The sequence below is a fragment of the Oncorhynchus nerka genome, linkage group LG18 (genome assembly GCF_034236695.1).
Source record: "Oncorhynchus nerka isolate Pitt River linkage group LG18, Oner_Uvic_2.0, whole genome shotgun sequence".
Classification (NCBI taxonomy): Eukaryota; Metazoa; Chordata; class Actinopteri; order Salmoniformes; family Salmonidae; genus Oncorhynchus; species Oncorhynchus nerka.
In genome coordinates, this window is record NC_088413.1 from 66,041,718 (window position 1) to 66,062,269 (window position 20,552).

Consider the following 20,552-nt stretch of genomic DNA (forward strand, 5'->3'; position numbering starts at 1 on the left):
GGACTTTTGGCATTTATAGTAATGGTTATCAACTGTACAGCAGGGATGGAACGTAAGTCGCAGAAAATAGAGCTTGTGGTTGCAGCTGCGGAGAGGTATTTGTGTGTGCGATACACAGGGTGTGTCAAGTGGTTGTGTCCCATCCTTTCAGGCTGTTGGCCTGAAGTAGGACTAAATGCATTTAAATAGTGGAGTATAGCATTTATTATTATTTTTGTTTGTGTAGTGTTAGATGGTAGGGTATTTTTTTTTTTTTTTTTTTATATATATAAAAAAAAATACAAATTTAAGCAAAGTATAAGGGAGTTATACTCCAGTTTAGTAGGTGGCGGTAATGCAACATTTATTGGATGCTAACAACCGTTGAACCTAATCGAAGAAGACAACTAATTTGTCCTTTCACAGTTTCCGTAGTTTTGTGTTACGTCCAGTACTACCGGAAACAAGAAAAAAGCGATCCAATGCTCTAAGAGGTCGCAATCAGATCGATCACAACAACAAACCTGTTTTAGAATTTTGGTAGGTAGAAGAGTACGAAGTGTTTGCCTCTCCATGCTGCTGTGCCGCATTTCAGCAGTGAGCCAGAGCGTAGTGAGATGGGGAACGAGTGTTCGGAGAGGCGCCCTTCTCCACCCTGCACTCTCCTTCAACACCAGCCGTTGTCAAAATGTCAGCTCCACGGAAGGTACGGTTCACCCTGCAGCCGCCCAGGGTGCCGGGCCGTACCGCGACAGTGTGTTGCTTCCCCGTACTGAATTCCCCATGAAACTAACCGGACAGAATCTCATAGACCGGGAGGTACAGATACAACAGGTAAGACGAGTGCTCTAGTCTAGCATGCTAATGTCATACTAACTAGATAGCTTACCAGTGGGCCACATGTTTCGAAACGGGTGCGTGTGACCGATTGCTAAAGAATGTCAGATAAACAAACAAGAGGTTTACTAGCCACTGCAAGACTCATTTTGGTTAGCTAACTAACTAACCTTTCTCAATGAGACTGTGTCTGAAATTCAGCTCTGTGCCCGTGTTATGACTATAGACTTGACAGTAATATGTCAGTGTATTGATTCTGTCTGTGTCTAGGAGTGTGGCTTTGCAGAACTCTACTCATGGCAGAGAGAGAGGAAGGCCAAGAAGGAATACTGTCTCCACGATGGCCCCCCATACGCCAACGGGGACCCACATGTGGGACATGCCCTCAATAAGGTGTTGTTATTTGCTACATTTGACATTTTAGTCATTTAGCAGATAATCCAGCTGTGCAATATTTCTCAACTGGACTTGAACCCAGAACAGAGATTAATCCGTGATGGCTCTCACTGGCAAGACAAGGCCTTTATCATAATGATTATTTGGTGTTGTGTGTTCCAGATCCTCAAAGACATCCAGAACCGCTTTGAGATGCTGAGGGGGAAACAGGTTCACTATGTCCCAGGCTGGGACTGCCATGGGCTGCCCATTGAGCTGAAAGCACTGGGAGAGCTGGGAACCAGTGGACTGAGCCCTCTGCAGATAAGACAGAAAGGTCAGTGGGGCAGGGAACAGACAGCTGATACATTACTGGTCACTTATTGTGGATGGATGGAACTGACTAGGTATCAAACCCAGGTCACCAGCGAGACCTAGCAAGGATCATGTTAGCCTATTGAGCTGAAAGTGTAGGCTGTTAAAAGCGTAGGCATTCGCTTTTGGAGCTTACACAAATATTCAGGTTTCAGACAAAATTACTCATCACATGCCTGTGGTTCACTGAAACACAAAAACAGCTCTGCCTATTGATTTAATAGAATCTGATATCCCCCTGTGTAGGTATGACACCAGAAAAGCAGCTGTGTGTGTGTGTCTGTTGATGAACTGTGGTCCCTCTGCTCTCCAGCTCGGGAGTTTGCGGAGGGGGCGATCGCTCGTCAGCGCGCTGCCTTCCAGCGCTGGGGTGTGATGGCGGACTGGGATAAGTGCTACTACACCTTTGATGGGACTTATGAGGCAGCTCAGCTTAAGGTCTTCCAGGACATGCACAGCAAGGTGGGATATATTCTATCAATTTGGGTCAGCCTGCCTCTCCAGAAGATCTGACACTCATTCTTTCGCTTGCTCGCTCTCTCTCCCCCAGGAGCTAACTGTTTGTTCTTGTGTTGTAATTTCTAGGGTCTGATCTACCAGGACTACAAGCCAGTTTTCTGGTCTCCTTCCTCCAGGTAGGCAGCACTTAGTGGCTTCTGGATATTGTCTCTGCTACATAGCTCTTCCACATACTTTTGGCCATGTAGTGTATGTGGATACCCCTTCAAATTAGTGGATTTGGCTATTTCAGCCACACCCATTGCTGACAGGTGTATTTTATTTATTTAACTAGGCAAGTCAGTTAAGACCAAATTCTTATTTACATTGACGGCCTAGGAACAGTGGGTTAACTGCCTTGTTCAGGGGCAGAAAAACAAATTTTTACCTTGTCAGCTCTGCGATTCGATCTAGCAACCTTCCGGTTACTAGACCAACGCTCTGCCCACTAGGCTACCTTTCACCCAGTGTATACAAACGAGCACACAGCCATGTAATATAGACAGAGATTGGCTGTAGAATGACACGTACTGAAGAGCTCAGTTACTTTCAAAGTGGCACCTTTCCAACAAGTCAGTTTGTCAAATGTCTGCCCTGCTAGAGCTGCCCCGGTCAATTGTAAGCGCTGTTGTTGTGAAGTGAAAACGTCTAGGAGCAACAACGGCTCAGCCGCGAAGTGGTAGACCACACAAGCTCACAGAACGGGACTGCCGAGTACTGAAGCGCATAGTGCGTAAAAATCATCTGTCCTCGGTTGCAACACTCACTACCGAGTTCCAAACTGCCTCGGGAAGCAGCGTCAGCACAAGGACTGTTCGTCAGGAGCTTCATGAAATAGGTTTCCATGGCCAAGCAGCCACACACAAGCCTAATAGGTTTATGTTTAATTTATTTGCACCAAAAAAACAACTTATCGTCAACAATACAGATAAAAACATTTAAATAAAAATACGGTGTGCAGGTGTGGTCGGTAGCCCATGGGCTGATATGTAAACCACACCACAAAAAACTATACTAATTCTATTTTGATTTATTTCACCTTTATTTAACCAGGTAGGCCAGTTGAGAACATGTTCTCATTTTCAACTGCGACCTGGCCAAGATTTTTATTTTGTTTTACCTTTATTTAACTAGGCAAGTCAGTTAAGAACGAATTCTTATTTTCAATGACGGCCTAGGAACAGTGGGTTAACTGCCTGTTCAGGGGCAGAATGACAGATTTGTACCTTGTCAGCTCTGGGATTCGATCTTGCAACCTTTCGGTTACAAGTCCAACACTCTAATCACTAGGCTACCTGCCGCCCATGAAGATGAAGCGAAGCAGTGCGACAAAAACAACAACACAGAGTTGCACATAAACAAACGTACAGTCAATAACATAAAATAAAAATAGAAACATCTATAGATCTGTAGAAGAGTAGGGAGGAAAGGCAATAAATAGGCCCTCGAGGTGAAAATAATTACAATTTAGCATTAATACTGGAGTGATAGATTTGCAGATGATGATGTACAAGTAGAGATACTGGGGTGCAAAAGAGCAAGAGGGTAAATAATAATATGGGGATGAGGTAGTTGGGTGTGCTATTTACAGATTGGCTGTGTACAGGTACAGTGATAGGTAAGCTACTCAGATAGCTGATGCTTAAAGTTAGGGAGGGATATGTAAGACTTCAGCTTCAGTGATTTTTGCAATTCGTTCCAGTCATTGCCAGCAGAGACCTGGAAGGAAAGGCGGCCAAAGGAAGTGTTGGCTTTGGGGATGACCAGTGCAATATACCTGCTGGAGCGCGTGCTACGGGTGGGTGTTGCTATGGTGACCAGTGAGCTGAGATAAGGTGGGGCTTTACCTAGCAAAGACTTATAGATGACCTGAAGCCAGTGGGTTTGGCGACTAATATGTAGCGAGAGCATACAGGTCGCAGTGTTGGGTAGTATATGGGGCTTTGGTGTCAAAACGGATGGCACTGTGATAGACTACATCCAGTTTGCTGAGTAGAGTGTTGAAGGCTATTTTGTAAATTACATTGCCGAAGTCGAGGATCAGTAGGATAGTCTGTTTTACGGGGGTATGTTTGGCAGCATGAGTGATCGATGCTTTGTTGGGCAATAGGAAGCCGATTCTAGATTTAATTTTGGATTGGAGATGCTTAATGTGAGTTTGGAAGGAGAGTTTACAGTCTAACCAGACACCTAGGTATTTGTAGTTGTCCACATATTCTAGGTCAGAACCTTCCAGAGTAATGATGCTAGTCGGGCAGGAGTGTGTGGGCAGCAATTTGTTGAAGAGCATGCACTTAGTTTTACTAGTAGTTAAATGCAGTTGGAGGCCATGGAAGGAGTGTTGCATGGCGTTGAAGCTCGTTTTATTAATTTTTTAGCAGTCTCCAAAAAGGGCCAGATGTATACAGAATGGTGTCGTCTGCGTAGAGGTGGATCAGAGAATCACCAGAAGCAAGAGCGACATCATTGATATCTACAAAGAGAGAGAAGTCGGCCCGAGAATTGAACCCTGTGGCACCCCCATAGACTGCCAGAGGTCCAGACAACAGGCCCTCCGATTTGACACACTGAACTCTATCTGAGAAGTAGTTGGTGAACCAGGCGAGGCAGTCATTTGAGAAGCCAAGGCTATTGAGTCTGCCGATAAGAATGTGGTGTTTGACACAGTTGAAAGCCTTGGCCAAGTCAATGAAGACGGCTGCACAGTACTGTCTTTTATCGATGGCGGTTAGGATATCGTACATGAGTACTAAAATAAAAAAGTTTTTAAAACGGATATCAAAAATTATAAATGAATTGATCAGTAACTATGATCACCATGCGCAATGTCAAGCATCGGCTGGGATGATGTAAATCTTGCCGCCGTTGGACTCTGGAGCAGTGGAAACACATTCTCTGGAGTAATGAATCACGCTTCAGCATTTGACACTCTGACAGACGAATCTCCATAGACAATTATTCCTCCATAGAAAAGATTGTAAACGGCCCTTCAAATTAGTGGATTCAGCTATTTTCCGAATCCACCAATGGCATGCTCCTGGCGGATGTCAGCATAGTGCCAACTGTAAAGTTTGGTGATGAAGGAATAATGTTGAGGCTGTTATTCAAGGCTGTTTTTCGTGGTTTGGGCTAGGCCCCTTAGTTCTAGTTAAGATAAATCTTAATGCTACAGCAAACAATGACATTCTTGATGATTCTGTGCTTCCAACTTTGTGGCAACAATTTGGGAAAGGCCCTTTCCTGTTTCAGCATGACAATGCTCCCGTGCACAAAGCGAAGTCCATACAGAAATGGTTTGTTGAGATTGGTGTGGAAGAACTTGACTGACCTGCACAGAACCCTGACCTCAACCCCATCAAACACCTTTGGGATGAATTGGAACGCCGACTGCGAGCCAGGCCTAATCGCCCAACATCAGTACCTGACCTCACTAAAACTCTTGTGGCTGAATGGAAGCAAGTCCCTGCAGCAATAGTGGAAAACCTTCCCAGAAGAGTGGAGGCTGTTATAGCAGCAAAGGGGGGATCAACTCTATATTAATGCCCATGGTCTTGGAATGAGATGTTCAGCGAACAGGTGTCCACATTATTTTGGCCATGTAGTGTATCTCTGCTGCGTCTCTCCCCCCCACCCCTCCTTTCATTCTCCTCCTCCTTACCTCTACTTTTCTCTCTCTCTCTCCCCCCCCAGGACAGCTCTTGCGGAGGCAGAGTTGGAGTATAACCCACAGCACGTGAGCAAAGCAATCTATGCCACCTTCGCCCTGGCCACCCTGCCCCCTAAGATGGCGGAAGCTGTAGGGGAGTTGGGCAGCATTTCTGTGTTGGTGTGGACCACCCAACCATGGACCATCCCAGCCAACCAGGCTGTCTGCTTTATGCCCAATGCCCAGTAAGTGCTACTGTCAACAGACATCCCCTCACACACCTACCTGCACCTTCAGTACTATACGGTATAACTCCCACCTTTTGTAAATGTGTTTTAATATCTCACACACAGGTACTCTGTAGTGAAGAGGAGAGACAGCTCACAGCTCCTCCTAGTGGCCACTGAGCGCGTTTCCAGCCTGGCAACACTGCTGAGCACAGAGCTGGAGACTGTGGGCACTTTCACAGGTAAACTGGACACAGACAGACAGACAGACAGACAGACAGACAGACAGACAGACAGACAGACAGACAGACACAGACACATAAACATTGTCATGTCACTCTGTCACTTTCTCTTCCCATCCCCACCTCCAGGTACAGAACTTGAGGGAGGAGTCTGCCAGCATCCCACCATTCCCAGGAAGGAGGTTCCATTGCTTCCAGCTAATTTTGTGACCATGGGCAAAGGAACGGGATTGGTTCACACAGCTCCTGCCCATGGGATGGAGGACTACAGTGTGGCCTCCCACTTTAAACTATCAGTGGTGCGTTCCTTTACTAATATATCAATGGGATTGACAGAACAATATCAGTTGGTTAACTTCAAAAACATTCTGGCTTCCAGGCTAAAAGCCATCATGAACTTCCAATGACATCTGTCCTTGAGATGGGCACGGTTTGTATTTCTATTAAGCATTCCCATTAGCTCTTCCTGGGGTCCAATAATCAAATGTCCCAACGGATGTTAGTATTCGATTACTTGAGTGGGTGTTCATTTTCAGAGTGAACCAATTTCAGGACTATTTTAACAATGAAAAAGCTTTTGTCTAAATTACATTATCCTTGTGACATTTTTACTTGCAATGATATACCAAAGAGTTTAATAACCACTACATTTGAAATTCCTAATTTAAAGAAACTGCAAACTTTTGAGTGTAGTTTTTATAATGGTGCATTACATTGCTATTGCCCCACTTCAAATAGCAATTACAGGCACTCATCTAAGAGTTTCTACAATACCTGACACAGATCAACGCAAAACACTCACCAGAAACACTTTTTTTGTAACAATCAGTTATATCTTAGTGAAAATCACACTTCTCGTTCACTGTTGCTGCTAGCCAAACTACTGATGAAAAGCAGCATGGCCTCTGTTTACTTCTGCCGTGTGCATTTGTGTCGTTCTGATTGGTCGATAGTCTATCATTTTTTTGTGTGTAACTCTTTATATAACAATGAGAATTTAGACTCCGTATATCTGAACGTCATGATATTATTTGAATAGTAAAATAATTTCAATTACCCACCCCTAATCTGTATGGCTGTGTGTGTTTCCTCTGTTCTAGGAGTGTATCGTGGATGAGGAAGGCAGGTTCACTGAGCTGGCTGGGCCTGAGCTACAGAGTCTGTCTGTGATGGGGGAGGGCAACGATGCAGGTAGGAAGAAACGGTGTGAGAGAGACAGGGAGGATAATGCTTAACTTGTATTGTCTAGTTCAACTTCTTGCTCTCTTTGTACAAGCTTTTGTGTGTGTTTTGTGTGCATGTCAGTGATCTCCATGCTGAAGGCTGTCGGTTCTCTAGTGAAGGAGGAGGAGTGTGTCCACAGTTACCCGTACGACTGGAGGAGTAAAGAGCCTGTAGTCATCAGACCCAGCAAACAGTGGTTCATTGACATCGCCAGCCTCAAAGACAAGGCCAAGGTAGGAATCACACACTGGGGATAACTCTTACTTACTTACTGACGTTATTGTCCCCATGGGGAAATTCTGTTGCAGTGTCATGTACACATTCAAAGTGGCGTTTAAATACAAAACACGATTGACAAAACAACATAACATTTACACACCAATAAAAATAATAATAGTAAGAATAAAAAATTAAATAAAAAAAAAAAATGTAAAGAAGAAAAGACTAGCCTGCTGGCCTTACGGGGTCAATGGGAACATTTGCCCGAGCTATTTAGGAGGGATATCACACCTGGCACAAATTATTGTCTCGTTCTATTTTTCCTGCTGAGGGGTGCCCTATACCTGCGCCCAGAGGGGAGTAATTCCAAGTCCAGGTACAGGGGGTGGCTTGGGTCTAAAATGATTTTGTGAGCCTTACGGAGGGCCCTGACCTTAAAGATCTCATCCAGGCCTGTCTGTTTGACTCCAAATACCTTGCTTGCTGTGGTAATAATCCTTCTCGGCATGTTTTTCTGGCTGACAGGGGCATTGCCAAACCAACAAACAATACAAAAAGTTAAAATACTCTCAATAAAGGATTTGTAAAACAGAGTCAGTATAGTAGAGTCTACATTAAAAGAACCCAACATTTTGAGAAAGTACAGTCTCTGTTGGCTCTTTTTGTGGATCAGGTCTGTACATTTACTCCACTGAAGCTTATTGTCCAAAAGGACACCCAGATATTTATATTCCTCTACAATTTCTATATTCTGACCTCTGATAGATGTTGCAGAGGTAGGTGTTGTACGCTTCCTGAAGTCTATGCACATCTCTTTGGTCTTGTTGGTATTGAGGACCAAGTGTGATTCGTCACGCCACTCTACAAAGTCATGTAGGACCGGGCCATGATGTTCCTCGTCATCATGCAACAGGCTGATCAAGGCAGTGTCATCAGCGAACTTAACGAGGTGTCTGTCAGTATGGGAACTAGTACAACTATTAGTGTACAAGATGTACAGAAGTGGAGACAAAACACATCCCTGAGGAGAGCCTGTGTTGGTATTGCGTATATCCGACACGTGGGGACCTATTTTGTCTCGCTGTGAGCGTTGGCTCAGGAAGTCCAACAGCCAGAAAACCAGCCCCCCGTCTAAGGAGAAGTCCCATATGAGTCTCTGTGCCAGAATGTAAGGCTGGTGTTGAAGGCAGAAGAAAAGTCAACAAACAGAACCCTGACATGGGATTTGGCCCCCTCTAGATGTCTATAGACCATGTTAAGGAGACTACACCCTCTAGATGTCTATAGACCATGTTAAGGAGACTACACCCTCTAGATGTCTATAGACCATGTTAAGGAGGGTAAGAATGGCATCATCAACTCCTCTGCTAGGCTGATAGGCAAACTGAAATGGGTCGAGGAGCTTCTGGGTGACACTGAGAATATGACTTTTCACAATTTTCTCAAGGCATTTCATAACTAATGATGTCAAAGCGACAGGGAGGTAGTCATTCAGCACAGAGGGATTAGATGCTTTAGGAATGGGTATAATTATTGAGTTTTTCCACAACACTGGAACTTGTTGCTGGTTGAGTGAGGATTGGAAAATGTCTAAAAACATCAGCCAGTTGTTCAGCGCAGTGCTTTAACACATGCCCACTTATTTTGTCTGGGCCTGGGCTTTTTTATGTGTTACATCCCCTGAACAACTTAAGAACATCAGACTGTTGAACAACAACTCCCTCAAACATTTGTCATGATGCTTCCATTTGTTTTACTTCCGACACGAAGTTGTCTGATTCAAATCTTGAGAAGAAAACATTCAGTTCATTAGCCGTGTTCTGGCCCTCATGTCCCCCAAAGTCAGCACTGGTTTTTCACCTGCCCATATGGGGGGGCACTAGCCATGGATTTAATGCCATGCCAGGCTACCCTTGCGTTTCCTGAGGAGAGGCTCCTCTCCACCCTTGCGTTTCCTGAGGAGAGGCTCCTCTCCACCCTTGCGTTTCCTGAGGAGAGGCTCCTCTCCACCCTTGCGTTTCCTGAGGAGAGGCTCCTCTCCACCCTTGCGTTTCCTGAGGAGAGGCTCCTCTCCACCCTTGCGTTTCCTGAGGAGAGGCTCCTCTCCACCCTTGCGTTTCCTGAGGAGAGGCTCCTCTCCACCCTTTGCTTGTTTGCCTCCTTGTCCACCAGTATCTGTCTTTTTGTCTCACGTTGTACATCTCTTAAAGCCTGTCTATCACCCCCAGAGATGACTCTGTTCTCACTGCGATACATTGAGAGGGATTCTTTCAAACAGGTGATGATTCTCACTCGCATACACTTAGAACAGGTCCCACTCAGTAAGTTAGACTCTTAGAAACTGAGAATGATTCTTATAGAGCAGGGATCAACTAAATTCAGCTGCGGGAGGATTTTTTTTCTTCTTCCGCAGATGGTCAGGGGGCCGGAACATAATTACAAATAATTTGTAGACTGCAAGAAGCCCAAAAAGAGACAAAATTTGACTAAAACATTTAGTTGTGTCTTTCTGATTGTGTGTAGGAAGTGCTGGCTAAGGTGCGTGTGATCCCAGAATCGGCGAGGGGCAGTCTGTTGGCCCACCTGGACAGAAGACCGTACTGGTGTATCTCACGCCAGAGGAGCTGGGGTGTGCCCATACCTGTGTTCTACCACAAGGAGACAGGAGAGCCTCTCATTAACAAGTAACTACACACCCACAAACATACACACACACACACAACGCCACCCCGCTCTGACCCCTGCTCTCTCCCCCTAAAGGCACACTGTATCCCATGTGACCCAGCTGTTCTCAGAGAAGGGCAGTGACTGCTGGTGGGAGCTGCCCCTGGAATCTCTACTGCCACCAGAGGTGCTCAAGAAGGTGAGTCACCGCAGCACTTTAACTCACAAGTCAGTGAATATGGTTGTATGATTAAAAGAGGATTTTAGCACCTTGTGTGTGTGTGTGAAGGTTAACGTATGTGTGTGTTTGTCAGAGTAAAGCAGGAGAGGTAACAGACTACGAGCGTGGAGATGATGTGTTGGACATCTGGTTTGACAGTGGAACCTCCTGGGCTGCTGTTCTTGAAGGTGAGACTGTGTTTAGTTAACCTGGCAAAGCTACGTACGACATCTGCCAAGTATTCTTACACTAGCGATTACGCTTGTGTTTTCTTAGAATTCAAGGCTGTGTCTGAAGGTTGTTTTCTTAGCTAGGCCTAGCTAAATTACAACTTTCTAAGTGTCCTTACTGCACTAACCAGTTATTGAATACTGTACAAACTGCCTGGTGATGCTATCTCTCTCTGGCACATGGTGAATTGTTTATGCATTAGAAATGACTTCTATCTCATATATATGAAGCGTGTGTAGTCCTCGTACATCAGCCATTAGCTTTATCCCTCTCTGGAACACACCTTACTGAAGTGTTCTATAGTCACATAATAAGGATGCCTCATTTGTTTGGATATTGTTCTAGTTGTGGCATTTGGCAAGACTGACATCCAACATACAGCCACACAATTTCCCAAGGTTTACCCATGTTGTCCATGTGAGTGGTTGTGTTGTGTTTTCAGAAATGAAGGAGGAGAGTGACACTGACTCTGAGTCACGGCTCAGCTGGCTCCCTTCCTCCTTACGCAAACCCCTGGTGCCAGGTTAATAACCCCCAGACCCCTCTTCTACTCATCCCCCTCCCCCTCTTCTACTCATCCCCCTTCCCCCTCTTCTACTCATCCCCCTTCCCCCTCTTCTACTCATCCCCCTTCCCCCTCTTCTACTCATCACTCTTTCCCCCTCTTCTACTCATCCCACTCATCCCTCCTTCCCCCTCTTCTACTCATCCCCCTTCCCCCTCTTCTACTCATCCCTCCTTCCCCCTCTTCTACTCATCCCTCCTTCCCCTCTTCTACTCATCCCTCTTACTTCCTCCATCTCTTCTCTATATTTCCTTTTTTTCTATTGATTTCTGTTTCTTTCTCTCACTATTCCCCCTCTCTCTCTCTCTCTGCTCTCCCCCCCTTCTCTCCTCAGCATGTGGGACTCTGAGCACCTTGTTTGGGAGCTGAGCACCTTAAAGATTGGTTATCTATAAGATTCACTCCCTGACTGCGCTCTCTGTTTAGTCAGCAGTCTCTCTCTTTGGCAGCAAGGGAGGATCTCCCCCTGAAAGCCTGGTGGCTGTACCTGTGCTATTGTCTCAGGCAGGAGCACTACGGTCTCTAAGCCTCTCTCTAACCTCTACAGTACCCTGTGGCTTTGGAAGGCTGCCTCGCCATGTAACGTTTCTGTACTGTCTCTCCCAAGGCTGGCCACGGTGGAATGTCTGTCGCTACTACTTTCACGCAGGGCATTGGTCAAGGCATGGTTGCACAATCTTGGTATACTTGTCATGCATTGTCTCAATGTCCTCACTACCAGTGGCTGTGGTCTCTGTCCCTCTAGACTTGTCCTACCTCTTGTGGACAAAGTCAGTGACGTTCCCCTGATACTAACCATCTGCCTTTCTTCTCTGTTCGCATGAATTGTTTAAGAACAAAACACTGCAAAGAACTAAACATGTTTTTCCGCTCGCTCGCTCTCTCTCTCGTCAGACTCGAGGGCTGATGTGTATGTGGAGGGAAAGGACCAGATAGGTGGATGGTTCCAGTCCTCTCTGCTCACCAGTGTTGCCGTGCAGAAAAGGGCTCCCTACAAGTCAGTGAAATACTTTTTATATCTATGTGTGCTTGTTGTAAATGTGTCCGTAAGAAACCCAGAGAAGAATCTGTATTCATAACTTTCTCTCTCAGGGCTCTGATGATGCATGACTATCTCTCTCTTTCTCTCTCAGGGCTCTGATGATACATGACTTTGTGATAAGCGAGAAAGGAGAGAAGATGTCCAAGTCTTTAGGCAACGTAGTAGACCCCGATACAGTCATCCACGGGGGGGAGGTGAGAGGCTGTGGATGAGACCTAACCTTTCTGGAGAAACATACACACACTCCCGGGGTGGTCAACAGTGTTAGTCCTTAAAGGCTTTCACCCTACCCCACTCTATCTCTTTCCCTCTATTTATCCCAGGACCCCAGTGTGTCTCCTGCCTATGGAGTGGATGTGTTGCGTTGGTGGGTGGCAGAGTCCAACATCTTCTCTGAGGTCCAGATCGGCCCCAACGTGCTCAACTCAGCCAGAGACAGCATCAATAAGGTGAGTGTCATGGTGTCTACTATCTGTGGGTCTGTCAGTCTGTCTGTGTAGAAGTCTCGTTACCTGCTTCTCCACTTCGCTGTGAAAGCTCTTCCTCGTCTCGTTCTAGTTGAGGAATACCCTGAAGTTCTTGCTAGGGAATCTGCAGGGTTTTGACCCTCGTACTCAGGCAGTGGACCCTAAAGAAATGCACTACATCGACCAGTACCTACTGCACCTTCTACGGAACTACAGTATGAAGATGACAGATGCCTACAATGATTTTGGTGCAGGCAGGGCCATCCGCCTGCTCCAAGCCTTCATCACCAGAGACCTCTCCAAGTTCTACTTCAGCATCATCAAGGACAGGTACTGATACTCTTGCTAAATACTACTACCACTGCTATTGTTATTACATTGTCTACTACTACTCTGTTACACTTGACAACACTATAATGACTAATGTCATTGCTACTATATGGCACTATTAATAGTCTGTTACTCTCTCCCTCTCCCAGGCTGTACTGTGATCCTGAGGACTCGTTGGGTCGGCGGTCCTGTCAGACGGTTCTAGAGGAGATTCTGGACGGAGTGACGCGCTCCATCGCTCCTATCCTACCTCACCTGGCCGAAGAGGTCTACTTACACGCCCCAGGACATAACGGTATGGCCTTGTGTGTTTGTGTGTGCGCGTGCGTGCCTGCATGTACCTGTGTGTGTTTGTCTCAGTGACTCTGAAAGTCTCTATCTTCAGAGGGGGAGACCCTGTTCAGGAGTGGCTGGATTAAGAGCAGTCCTGTGTGGCGGAGGCCGGGATTGGAGGAAGCCGTGGAGGGGGCATGCGCTATCAGGGATTCCTTCCTGTCCTCTATCCCAGGACGCAATGCAGCCGAGTATGAGCTGACCATCGAGATTGAGCCTGGTCTACTGTTTGAACTCATTGAGGTAAGGGGGCAGAATGCGCTCTCTGATGTCCTCCTCATAATCACTATACCACAAACGGCTGAGATGTAGTTGTATGGAAGGGACGGTCTTTCAGGTCTCAGAAAGTTGGAGTCAAGTTGGCTACCACAAACTTTACCTATCTAATCTCTCTTTCTCAGTCTCTCCAAGACGAACCTACTTCCTCTTACTCTCAGCTAACAGAGCTGATGATGTCATCGCAGACAACCCTGACTAGCGCCCTGCCCAGAGACCTGCCCGCTGATGCCCTCATCAGCAACGGCAGTTTCCTCATCAACCTTGAGGGTGAGTCCCAGCTAAGCTAACACTAGTACATTTACAATGCTGTAGTAGCTGAATCCAAAATGAAACTCGGGGTTCTATAGGGCCCCCGAGTGGTGCAGCGGTCTAAGACACTGCATCACAGTGCAAGAGGCGTCACTGCAGTCCCTGGTTCGAATCCAAGCTGCATCACATCCGGCAGTGATTGGGAGTCCCATAGGGCGGCGCACAATTGGCCCAACGTCGTCCGGGTTTGGACGGGGTAGGCCGTCATTGTAAATAAGAATTTGTTCTTAACTGGCTTGCCTAGTTAAATAAAGGTTACTTTTAAAAATGTTTTTATATACAATCATATCTGCTTTAGCGGTTGTTTTGGCAGTGTAGGAGGTACAACTGAGTTAGAGCTGTCAAATCCACAAGCAGCTCCTTTCCATTGGCTACACGGAGTCACATTAAGAAATCCCATGCAGCCTTGTTTACAAGTTTGAACACTAGAATGTAAGATGTAATCTACACCTTTATTATGATGCAAATCCTCATGATTTAGTTTAAGGATTTTTTTTATTTGAGCGTCATTATTTCTATATAGCCTAGACTTTCTCATTCTGATCTTCTAACGCGAGTGGGGTGGATGTGGCTTCATGACACTGATCAAGATAAGCTGCTCACCAGTTTGACAGCTCCAACACAGTTAATAGCCAATTCATACTTGCTCTAGCAATTTGATCCGGAGGCTCTGTAAGGAGGGTTTGACACAGTTGATGGTAGGTGGGACAGGAGGTCCTGTATAAACACTCACCTTCTTGACAACTTCCTTCACAACATCTCTGCTCAGGGAAGCTCAAGAAGTATGAATGCTCTGACTACTTCTACGGAGGCCGCATCGCAGTAAATTCTGTACAGCCACTGCAGGTGTCGGATTGACCTTTTAGACCTACACCTATATTGCGTTTATACAGGACCTACTGCCCCCACCTACCGTCAACTAATCATGTACATACGGAGCTATAAGGAGCCCTCTACATTGTTACACATTTTGGGAGGCGCACAGGGATGAGGCTCCAGAGACTCCGAAATTGCATCACTCCCACCTTACGGAGCCTCTGGATCGCCAACCCGGAATTGGCTTTTACACCTCAGACTAGTGTTGAACGGTATACTGAAACTTCTGTACTTTTGGAAACTAGAATATGAAAAGGTTTCCGTACTATAATTTCTGTTACTTTCCAGAAGTGTCACGTGGGTAAAATCACACGGGAAGCCAGGCCAGAAATAAAAACTAAAAAGCCATATTACAACCAGTGATGTAGTGGAGGGTAAACACTGTTTACACCTTTTTTTATTTGTGAAAAAGCATTTACCTTTTTGGTTACCACTGCTCTAGAAAGTTGAGTGAAGTTCAATCTCATGCTTCACTCGGTGGGCTGATAATTCTAAGTGGCAAATTTTATTGGTCACATACGTGTTTAGCAGATGTTATTGCAGGTGTAGCGAAATGCTACTGTTTCTAACAGTGCAGTAATATCTAACAATTTCACAACAATATACACATCTAAAGTAAAGGAATGGAATTAAGAATATATAAATATTTGGACGAGCAATGTCAGAGTGGCATAGACTAAAAATAGTATATACAGTGGGGCAAAAAAGTATTTAGTCAGCCACCAATTGTGCAAGTTCTCCCACTTAAAAAGATGAGGCCTGTAATTTTCATCATAGGTACACTTCAACTATGACAGACAAAATGAGAGAAATCCAGAAAATCACATTGTAGGATTTTTAATGAATTTATTTGCAAATTATGGTGGATTGGTGGCTGACTAAATACTTTTTTCCCCACTGTACATATGAGATGAGTAATGCAAAAATGTGTAAACATTATTAAAGTGACCAGTGATTTCAAGTCTATGTACAGTGCCTTGCGAAAGTGTTCGGCCCCCTTGAACTTTGCGACCTTTTGCCACATTTCAGGCTTCAAACATAAAGATATAAAACTGTATTTTTTTGTGAAGAATCAACAACAAGTGGGACACAATCATGAAGTGGAACGACATTTATTGGATATTTCAAACTTTTTTAACAAATCAAAAACTGAAAAATTGGGCAGCAGCAGCCTCTAATGTGCTAGTGATGGCTGTTTAACAGTCTGATGGCCTTGGGATAGAAGCTGTTTTTCAGGCTCTGTCGCAGCTTTGATGTACCTGTACTGACCTCACATTCTAGATGATAGCAGGGTGAACAGGCAGAGGCTCAGGTGGTTGTAGGTGTCCTGGAGGGCAGGTAGTTTGCCCCCGGTGATGCATTGGGAAGACCACACCACCCTCTGGAGAGCCCTGCGGTTATGGGTGCAGTTGCCGTACCAGGTGGGGATACAGGATGCTCTCAATTGTGCATCTGTAAAAGTTTTAGGGTTTTAGGTGCCAAGTCTAATTTCTTCAGTCTCCTGAGGTTGAAGAACCACACTCTGTATTGGTGGACCATTTCAGTTTGTCAGTGATGTGTACGCTGAGGAAATTGAAGCTTTCCACCTCCACTGCGGTCCCGTCGATGTGGATAGGGGGTGCTCCCTCTGTGTCCTGAAGTCCACAATCAGCTCCTTTGTTTTGTTGACATTGGGTGACAGTTTTATTATTCTGGCACCACAATCCCAGGGCCCTCACCACCTCCCTGTAGGCTGTCTTGTCATTGTTGGTAATCAGGCCTACTACTGTTGTGTTGTCTGCAAACTTGATGATTTGAGTTGGAGGAGTGCTTAGCCACACAGTCATGGGTGAACAGGAAGTACAGAAGGGGCCTGAGCATGCACCCTTGTGGGGCCCCAGTGAAGTGGTGTTGTTTCCTACCTTCACCACCTGGGGGGAGGTCCATCAGGAAGTCCAGGTCCCAGTTGCAGAGGGCTGGGTTCAGACCCAGGGCCTCAAGCGTAATGATGAGCTTGGAGGGTACTAGGGTGTTGATTGCTCAGCTATAGTCAATGAACAGCATTATTACATAGGTATTCCTCTCGTCCAGATGGGATAGGGCAGTGTGCAGTGTGATGTCGATTGCATCGTATGTGAATCTATTGGGGCTGTAAGCAAATTGAAGTGGGTCTAGGGTGTCAAGTAAGTTATATGTAACCTTTATTTAACTAGGCAAGTCAGTTAAGATCAAATTCTGATTTACAATGACGGCCTAAGTTAGAGGTGACATGATCCTTGACTAGTCTCTCAAAGCTCTTCATGGTGACAGAAGTTAGTGCTACGGGGCGATAGTCATTTAGTTCAGTTAACTTTGCTTTCTTGGGTGCAGGAGACACAGATCGAATACAAGCAGAGAGGGGATAGTAGTACAGTGGTTCCCAAACTTGGGGTCGGGGATTCAGGGGTCCCCTAAAGTTGAAATTATCAAACATATTAATAACTTATCTTTAAATGGGTATAGAATCCAATATTTTAGAGTAAACTTTTACTGGTAGAATGCACTTTAATGTCATTGTGTTGGGACAGCCTGTGGAACCTAAAATTGATTGAAATATAAAACTGCTTTACAGATGGTAGTGACACAAACAATGTGAGGCTGAGGCAGGCTGCAATGCAGGAAGCAAACAGAGGTTACAGTGGTTCCCAAACTTGGTTGGTGGGGTCCCCTGAAATGTAAATGTGGTCCCCAGAGAATCTAATCTTAACAAACACAATAACAAGTTCATCTTCAAATGGGTATACTGCCCTTCCAAGCGAAAAGGCAGTAACTGCTCATAGTGTGGAACTGAGAAAAGGCTTTTATTTACCTTGGTTTCACAGTCACTTTATGCAGTTACTGCTTTTCTCCAGAACACAATACAATAGAGGCAGGATACTTGTCCACATATTTAAGCATGTATTTCATTTAGCAAAAATGACTTAACTAATTTTTGACCAAATGAGCAGTTACTGCCTTTTTGCTTGGTATAGACTACAACATTTTAGATTCAACTAAGGGCTTTTTATACGGGTGCACTTTAGGTGTTTACAATACAGAACTGAATTGCATGAGATACTAAGAACATGAACGTGATATGCATTTTGTCATTACATTAGGCCTTCCCAATAGACCTGCATGAAAATGCAATCAAACAATAGTTCTAAAAATGTTTTGGTTTATATCGGTGGTTGTTTGTCTTCTCTTTAGTTTACCCCTGCTCCTTTTCTTACCACTACATCCCTGATTACAACCTGTGTGTTGTGATTGCATTGTTTGCTCTAGAACCTGTTGGTTCATATGCCTTCCCACTGTGATAATATAGGCCTAAGTCAGAGACTATAAGAGACAGAATAAATTCAGCCACATCCGGTTTAGTCCACAAAGCATATTGTCCGGTTTTGTCCACAAAGCATACAGCATGGTAAAGCAAGTTAACATTTCCGACTACTAAACAACTATTGATTTAGAACCATGGAGAGTTACCGCAAGTCAAAGAAAACAGGAGCTGACTCCACTATTCCAGCACCATTTCAGCTAAATGCTTTGTGAACGTTTCAACATCATCAAATAACTTGTGCTTTAGTCTAATGCAGTGATAAGTAAAAGATTCCAAAAACAATTTAGTCCAATCAACGTAAGAGATCACATGGCTGTCCATGGTACTTGTGTGTGCGCGTAAGTAGAAAAAACACAGTTGACTCACTCTACTAGTAGAGAAACGCAAATGTCATCCTCTCATGTTGCCAAAATGGTTTATGACTCTGTCATACAGTACACACTTAGTTTTTGTTGTCCTAGGCTACCTGGCCAGGCCAGAGGCACAATGTATGAATTTATGGATGGATTAGATTTGCCGTTATATTCATTGGCCAGTACTTAAAATTAAGTAAAACCACAAATCCAACTCCCTATATCCGTCAATGGCTAATTTAGGAAATGTCCAATTTTAGCTAGCTAGCCACCAGAGGGCAACAATTACATTTTTTCTGCCAATGAAGTTTGGGTTGATGTGAAGCCAAGTCCAAACTGGTTTCCCAGAACCATTCACAGTTGAGCTCACTCAGTTTCTCAATGCTGATTGGCTATTATTATATACTTTTTTTTATTAAGGGAGGCCAAATTATTTGTAATCTGTAGCACCATGAAATCAGCCAAAACAAACTCAATAGCTCAGTGCATGCACACACTTATTGAATATGCATTCATTCACCTGTATTGTGAATAAGCCTAGGCTACATCGTGACTTACTGTTCAAATAAATGATTACCATTGTAGTTAAATTGATTGTGTAGTTTATTAATGCATACATGGCTGTCTTTCTAAAACAATCTAATGTGATAATAAACAGAGCAGTTTCTCTGACTTTGGCCAATATGCCTTTTTTCGCATTGTGATACTAAACCTGGTATCAGTATCTAAGTCAATTCTGGTGTCTGCTATCGCCAGTTAACACTTGATCTGATTGAATCTTTGCCTTAGGCTTCTTTTTTTTTTATAGGCAGCCCAATTCTGAACTTTGTTTTCACTAATTGGTCTTTTGACGAATCAGATCAGCTCTAAAAAAACAAGAGCTGATGTGATTGGTCAACACCAATTAGTGTAAAGAATATCAAAATTGGGCTGTCAGTTTAACGCAATCATAGTCTGTTCAAAACAGCCAAGTATTTTAGGGGTCATACAGTAACCTGGTTCGTGTTCACTATACACCAAACCTTAACTTGTCGAGTAAGAAACGTTTTAATATGGTGTCTGGTGTGCACTAATGAATATGACCTTTTAACCTCCCTAATCATAGCCCCTAGTAACATTTTCGCTCTGTCCAATCAGGTGGGGTTATCCGTGAGGACAGTGCTTACCAAGTAGCGGCAGTGCCCACCTCCATGGCCCGGTGCCCGAGGTGCCGGCGGTACACCTCAAGCTCTCCAGACTGCCCCTGCCCTCGCTGCCAGACCATCCTTACTAGGGCGCAGTGACACGTCCGCCCGCACCATCACAACCTGCAAATTGCCGTTTAACCCGGTCTGTCTGCTTGAACTGACTCCAGACAACTAGGGGTCAACCAAGAAAGACCCTGCTTAGCAACGCACTGAGAGGGGAAACAGCGACAGCCAGACTGTCTGGCAGTTACTCAAATGACATTATCTTTCTTCAGCTCTTCAACTGACATTGACTCTGGCATGTTGCCGCATGCAGTGAGGATGGATGGTTTACAAGACAGGCTTCGTAAAACAAAGCACACATTTTATTTTGATAGAGGGAATTGTCATAAGAGCTATGCAGTACTTTTGAGTTCATAAGACACCTCTCCCAAAGAAGGGCACATCAGTGATGTTTCCTAGAAAGGGACATGTATTGATAGTCCTGGACCCCTCCTATGAGGCACAGAGTGCAGTAATATACCTACTAAGAGAATCAAGTCATCGGGTCTGATTTATTGTATGTATTAGGATATATAGGGGATGGTACAACACTGAGCGCTTAGTTTTTTTAATTTGTATTCATGTTTAATGATAATCTGTATAGTTCTCCTGTCCACTTGTACGAAATCTATTAAATAAAGGATGATCATTAAAATACACTCGGAAGCCAAATAAGTGCAATATTCCTACAAATC

The 20,552-nt window shown here is 44.7% G+C and overlaps 1 protein-coding gene across 2 annotated transcripts; it reads left to right on the plus strand.

Annotated features, from left to right (window-relative positions):
* The first annotated feature begins 410 nt into the window (after positions 1-410).
* Positions 411-20,516, plus strand: iars2 (isoleucyl-tRNA synthetase 2, mitochondrial). Of its 2 annotated transcripts, XM_029688384.2 has the most exons (22): positions 411-813; positions 1,087-1,209; positions 1,375-1,528; positions 1,880-2,028; positions 2,152-2,201; positions 5,755-5,955; positions 6,064-6,179; positions 6,309-6,478; positions 7,280-7,370; positions 7,485-7,636; positions 10,146-10,306; positions 10,383-10,485; positions 10,601-10,694; positions 11,180-11,260; positions 12,197-12,299; positions 12,436-12,538; positions 12,668-12,793; positions 12,903-13,141; positions 13,291-13,436; positions 13,527-13,717; positions 13,876-14,020; positions 19,766-20,516. In XM_029688384.2, the coding sequence occupies exons 1-22, from the start codon at positions 553-555 to the stop codon at positions 19,909-19,911; spliced, it is 3,105 nt and encodes a 1,034-aa protein (XP_029544244.2). In that variant the 5' UTR covers positions 411-552; the 3' UTR covers positions 19,912-20,516. The 2 variants fall into 2 exon arrangements, with proteins under 2 accessions (XP_029544244.2, XP_029544245.2); XM_029688385.2 differs by lacking the exon at positions 11,180-11,260 and having other exon boundaries at positions 412-813.
* Positions 20,517-20,552: the final 36 nt, after the last annotated feature.

Excerpts from the sequence above, each read along its gene's own strand:
- iars2 (XM_029688384.2), top strand. The coding sequence starts at position 553 with ATGCTGCTGTGCCGCATTTCAGCAGTGAGCCAGAGCGTAGTGAGATGG. Across the intron at positions 2,029-2,151 it reads TCCAGGACATGCACAGCAAG|GGTCTGATCTACCAGGACTA; the intron begins GTGGGATATATT and ends TGTAATTTCTAG. Across the intron at positions 13,718-13,875 it reads TACTGTTTGAACTCATTGAG|TCTCTCCAAGACGAACCTAC; the intron begins GTAAGGGGGCAG and ends TCTCTTTCTCAG.